A 6,369-nucleotide genomic window follows, 5' to 3' on the forward strand; every position below is an offset into this window, starting at 1 on the left:
CAAAGTATGGATGTCCTTTGTATGGGCACTGAACAAGTCATTTGAAGTTGGTAGAGTTGGTTTTATGGGCCCATCCGTTGGAGGAAGATCCTCGGTCTCACACCATACCCCCTCCTTACTCATGTCATCCTGTCATGATGAAAGGTGAACACAATTAATTGTGCAACCAAATAAAATTCAGCTGCCTCCCCCACCCACCCCCCCCCACCCCTTTCCCAATCCCCCCACTCCTCCACACCCCCATGATACCTCCCCAGCTCAGTACCACATACCACCCTATCCCTTCCCATGTAAGGAAGCCTTTGTGGGAGTCTGTATTTAGGGGAAATGGCTAATATTTAGGGACTGGAGCTTGTAATGTTAGCTGGGCACCTATTTTAGCCCAGCCCGTGAAGCCCTATACATAGCCCAAACAGTTAGTGTGCCACATATAGGGGGAAGAGACTGGCGGCGCACACCGGCGGGCGTCGGCGCATAAAGCCCTCTCCTGTACATCTTGTTATTTAGTTTGCCTCCTCCGTGCCTCCTCCGTCCAGCTTCTTCTGGAATATTCCGTGACGCCAGAGAAGGTTCCGTGGGCTCTGAAGAAAGGCTTACCTGTTGTGCAGGTGTAAACAGGGGGGAAACCCCATCATGCCGGCCCCCCCTCCCTCCCTCCATCCCTCCCTCCCTCCCTCCCTCCCTGCTCTCTCTCCGGTTGTTTTTTCCCCGCAAATATAACCAGTTAGAAAAGTTGTGTTCCTACAGTGTCAGCCGGTGTGGGTGTTGTGAATGGCCTGGTTTGCCCAGTGGGTTAGGGTTAGGTGACGGTCCTCTATGGCTCAGTCGGTAGAGCGTGGCGCTAACAACGCTTAGGTTGTGGGTTTGATTCCCACTGGGACCACATACACTGAAAAATGTATGCACTCACTGCAATGTAAGTCGCTTTGGATAAAAGCGTCAGCTAAATGGCATATATCATGTTAATGGTGTTAAGTAGTACAGACCACTCTACTCCTGGGGGGGCTCCTGACTGACCACTCTCCTCCTGGGGGGGCTCCTGACTGACAGATGTGGCAATGATGAGGCAGAACACACAACACAGACCAGGTTGACGTGGGGCTGTGATGCACGTCAAACACCCCTAACCCTCCACTCTCATTCCCCCAGTAGCCCCTAACCTCAATCGACACACCACAGAGTCCAAGCAGCGAGCTCAACCTTTTGCAGGACCCCATCATTTCTCTATTCTGATGCAGGACAGCTTCTGGGTAGGGGAAATAGTAGGAAAGGTGTTATCTGTCGTTGAGCTGGGTGTTAGAACCATAGAAATATAATGAGCAGAACAGACATGGTCCCTCAGATGATGGCAATTTGGCTAGTACACCAAAAGACATGGCGACATGGAATTGTAAAGCATAATTTCCACGGTAATCATTGTTATTGCATGTGTAGGACACAAGAGAGAAGCAGTAGATTCAGAGGCAGCACCACAGTGGGAGGCTCGGGAGTCTGACTAAGCATCATTTGACTGAACATTCCAATGTCAGTTGAGTTGAATTGGTTGTTAATTAAGCTGTGAACTACAACTTCCAAATGGGGAACTACCCAAAAGATGGCCGACCGGTACACCCACCGTGGAATGTGGATTTGAATGGGCATGTCCGTTCTACTCATCTTATTTCTATGGTTACAACTCGGTCAGGCCTGGTCTTGCCTGCCTGTCTGTCCGTGTCTCTGGCCCTAGGACGAGGTAATCCAGTACAGCAGAGCCCCTTTCTAACAGTCTGGGCCTCCCTACACCCCGCCCAAGCCACAGGGTGCATCTCAACAATCTCCAGTAGCTTCCTCTCCTCATCTCCTCTTCTTCTTTCACACTGATCTCAAACACCTGGACATGTGAAAGAAACGTACCTCCACATCGCTTTCACCTGTCCTGTGTTTTCTGATCAGTGCAGGTAAAGGAAAGGTGGGGACATGGAGAGGGAGCTACGTTAGACTATTGAGAGGCACCCTCTGGTGTCTGTGTGTTGTATCTTGCCGGCCCTCCCCCTGCCCCCCGTCCTCCGTCCCTGTCCCCTCCCTCCCTTGGCCCTAGGTAGCTTTAACCCCAGTCTAGCAGAGCCCCTTTCTAACTGTCTGGGCCTCCGTGTGTCTTGTGTCTTGCAGTCCTGTCAGCCGGCGGGCAACACAGTCCCCTGAAGCGCTCGGTGTCCCTCACCCCTCCGATGAGCGGCCCCTCCAGCCAGCCCCTGCTGGGCCACTGCTGGCTGTCCCAGGAAGACCTCCGGGCGCCACGGGGCCCCGCCCCAGACCACGCGCCCCTGTCCCCCCAGAGCAGCGTAGCCTCGTCGGGCAGTGGCGGCAGCGAGCACCTGGAGGAGGGGGGAGGAGGCTGCTGCAGCTCGGCCCTGCACCGCAGCACATTCCACGAGGAGGGCAGCGGCATGAGGGGTGAGTTAGTTAGATAGATAGTTAGTTTAGATAGTTAGATAGTTCGTCACTCTACTGGAGGGAGTGACCGAGGGCTGACTCTCTCAGTGGCACCGTTCCACGGCCCCGGGCCATGGCTTAGTAGCAGCCTCGAGGTGTGAAGAGGTCACAGGCCTGGGGCGTCGTTTTCTGTTTGTCGTTGTTGTTGTCATTGTAGTCGTATCTGACTCATCCTGCAACTTTGGCAAAACTGTAGCCTTTCCACTCCACTAAGGACGCTGTTGATCGTGACATGTATACAAGGTGTGGCGCCTGTGATTTACGGCGTTTGTACAACCGTCCTCTGGTGTGGTTGGTTTGTGCGGAGAACTACTCAGGCGCAGTAAGAGAGAGGAAGCTGTATGTCTTCTCTCTGTGTGAAGTGGCTCGTCCTGTTTGGGCTATTTTGAACGGGGGTGGGGACGGAAGGAGGGGGTGGAGTTGACCTGCCCGAGTCAATGACCTACGCCCGGGAGCCAAGACCACAACCTGCTCCTCTCCAGGTGTGACAGGCTTCCTCTAAGCTCACCTGACCCAAACGTGAGCCTCCATCTGCTCACTCCACATGAGGCTGAACTGTCAAACAGCTACAAGATGCTGATCACGATGGTGATTTATGGAATGGGTGTGTGCGCCGTTTCCTAACTGTCATCACATTTGCCGATGGTAGTTCAGCAGATCTGTCCCTATCCAAACTGGCATCACTAGTGGGAACGGTTACTGCAATGTGTGACTCCTGACAGCACAAATACAACTCCTAAGCAGAACGTCCCGAAGACAGCAGACACAGCAGTCGGCGTGTCCTTTTGAACTGCGTTTTAGCTGTTTTCTGCTAGCCGGAGTAAGATGATGTGGCTGACTGTTGATGAAACGTATTGTTGAAACAACTGCAAGGATGTTTACCGTTTTAAGTACCGTATTTACTCTCCTCAGCATTCTCTAAGTAGTGATTACTCAGCTTTTCAAGTGTTACCAATGGACATAATGTAAGCATCGGTGATTGTTAAGCGTTGCTAAGCCTGAATAAGCATTGTGTTGTATTAATTGTCCCACCTGCTAACAGGGGAGTTTCTGACTTTGCATTTCTCTGCTTGGCGACAGAGCCTCTCCTAGAGACAGAAGACTGTGGTGCAGCAGGCCTGCCACCTACTGTTGTCCGCTGTTTGTTTGGATGCTGTTGTTCACATATAGGTGTGGATTACACTGTGGAAGTTGTAAATAAGATAGATATCACATTGTTATTAAGTGGCTATGATTTCATAAAGACTTTTGTTATGGGTAATTTGAAGTTTAAATCTGAGAACGCAATGCTCAAAGAAGATATTGACGCGTTATGGGCCCCAATTTGATTCAGCAAACAATGCTGAGAAGAGCAAATACCTCGTAACTCAGAATGCTGTACAGCGTGATTTTTATTGTAGCTTGATTTTATGGTTTTTGGAAACAGTCTGAAAACGCGTTGTATATCATAGAAACGCTAGACGCAGTGCTCAGAAATCCCATTGGATTATTTTTCATTGCGTCTATTATAAATATTTAGGTAAAGATGGCCGACGTTGTTCCATTTTTGCATCGGGGCCCCATGTCTTGTAATATAATATGTTCTAGTTGACATCATAGCTTTGACAGAGAGGGTAAGTTGATGGGGAAACTCAGTCTGACACAATGAGGATAAGTGAAACCCAAATGGAAGATCCCAAATGATTCATAATGTCATCCCCATTAAACAGACTCAACCCAGCTGTGCTAATGATACAAGACTGAAGTGTGTGTGTTTTGTGTGTTTTGTGTGTGTGTGTGTGTGTGTGTGTGTGTGTGTGTGTGTGTGTGTGTGTGTGTGTGTGTGTGTGTGTGTGTGTGTGTGTGTTTGTGTTTTGTGTGTGTGTGTGTGTACAGATGTGCCGGCATGGCTGAAAAGTCTCCGTCTCCACAAGTACGCGGCTCTCTTCTCCACCATGACGTACGACGAGATGATGTCACTGACAGAGCAGCAGCTGGAATCACAGGTCAGTGGGGCTTACGCATGAGCAGGGTTATTAGAAAGAAATGAAACCACAGAAAATGTGGGTGTAATTACCGGCTAATGCCAATGGAATTGAAACGGAGCTCCCAACGTTGCCTTTTCGTTGAAAGGAAATGCCACAGTGGATTGACATGTTGGCTGTAACCGCTGCCTGCCTTGTGAAATTACGAATTAAAATGTGAAATGGCATTTTTTTAACATTTTCTTTTACTCCCAACAGAATGTCACCAAGGGGGCGAGGCACAAGATTGTGATCAGCATTCAGAAGCTGAAGGAGCGTCAGAACATGCTGCGCTGCCTGGAGAAGGTCAGTGCACTGGCTACATCTCCATGTCTACAACAGTGACTTTTAAAAACAGCACCTCTCACTCCTGCTGTCGATACCTCTAGAGGGAGAGAGCAGGAGGACAGGTTCTGGTCTCAAGACTGTTGGATAGTTTAAACCAGTGTAAGTTGCTTTGTGACCTGGTGATGTATCAATAGAATCGACGTTATATTGCCATCAATATCAAGTTATTGAAGCGTATATGTACAGTGTATTTAGATTTATGGGAGTACAATTGATTGATAACCAGGGTCACCGTTTACTCTCTGTGTTGTCTGAGGGATCCAACAGGATAATTAGCGGTGTTAATACAGGTCCACCTATTCCAGGGGTAAAGGTTTGGGGCTGTGCTTCTAAAAGGACCCATCCCAGCTGCACTAGCAGGCTCAGACAATGGCGGTCAAGGACACAGGAGGGGGGTCTTCTTGGGCCAGCTAATTTCAGGGCTAACCTTTTCACCAAGGCTTCAGTCTAAAATTTGTTCCTGTGGCATTCGGAAACGAGACACCTGTTGCTTGGCATTTAAAGTTTTATGCCCTGGTCATGTAAGGCTGTGATACGGACCGTCTACAGACAGGAGGACACATGAGCAAACATGCGTGTATTTTGGGGATTTCTTTTATCATCACACGGCAGTCTAGCAGTTTCCTCCCTCCCTTTCGTGTCGGAAATATCCCTCCGCCTGACAGGCGCTCATTTAGAAGGGATGGAGACTTCCAGAATGATTCCCCCCCATGAATAGGAGTCATATTTGCCACCCTTACCATACACACACACACATCTCTTTGATGCCCGCTGCATCACACCGACTCAACTGATTTTTTATTTATTTCCTTCTCTACCTCCCTTTACTCTCCTTCCTCCCTTGCTCTCTGTTCCCGTATCTCCCCCCTTCCCTCTTCACTCACCCTCTCCCTCCCTCTCTCTCTCTGTCTGTCTCTCTCCCCTGTCAGGATGTCCTGGAGGGCGGTAACCTGCGCGCTCCTCTGCAGGAGCTCCATCAGGTGATCATGACTCCCATCAAAGCCTGCGTCAGCGAAGAGTCCTCCCCACAGCGCCCCCTGCTGAGCGCCGAGGGGAAGAGCGCTGCCCCGGGCTCCCACCTGGTTGGGGGAGGGGGTGGAGGAGGAGGAGGAGGAGGAGGAGGGGGGGAGGCAGAGTCTGGCACCACCCTCGTTGCCGAGGGAGACATCCCCGGCCAGTTCACACGGGTCATGGGCAAAGGTACTGGGCTAGCTGCTCCCTGCTCTCCCGTCTGGGAGAGACTAAAAAAGACTTTTCTGACCAGCCCTCCCATTGACAGCCCGACTAGGTCAAAACCCTGAAACTGACCCTAACCTTAACCAGAAGCCAAATTTTAACCAATTCGGAAATTCTTGTGAACATTTGGTGTGCTGGTCAGTCGTGTCCCCTCTAGTGATTTTACCTCTACCTGCTAACTTACCTGATACCAATCTGTTCTAGATTGACTCTGATTTACCCTGTTCAGATATGTTGATGGTGATGTGGACATGTAGTGTGTTGTGTACATAGCAGACAAAGAGTGACCCCTTTAAGTCCCCCTACTCTG

General features: G+C 50.1%; 1 protein-coding gene across 1 annotated transcript in view; it reads left to right on the plus strand.

The window, feature by feature from the left end:
• The window catches only part of samd4a (sterile alpha motif domain containing 4A), a 36,705-nt gene that overhangs the window by 22,501 nt on the left and 7,835 nt on the right, over positions 1-6,369 (plus strand). The window contains exons 3-5 of the mRNA XM_083684646.1: positions 4,348-4,457; positions 4,695-4,781; positions 5,753-6,023. Coding sequence (XP_083540772.1) covers positions 4,348-4,457; positions 4,695-4,781; positions 5,753-6,023 — 468 coding nt within the window. The remainder of the gene's footprint in view (positions 1-4,347; positions 4,458-4,694; positions 4,782-5,752; positions 6,024-6,369) is intronic.

This window comes from Argentina silus (genome assembly GCF_951799395.1).
Source record: "Argentina silus genome assembly, chromosome: 14".
Classification (NCBI taxonomy): Eukaryota; Metazoa; Chordata; class Actinopteri; order Argentiniformes; family Argentinidae; genus Argentina; species Argentina silus.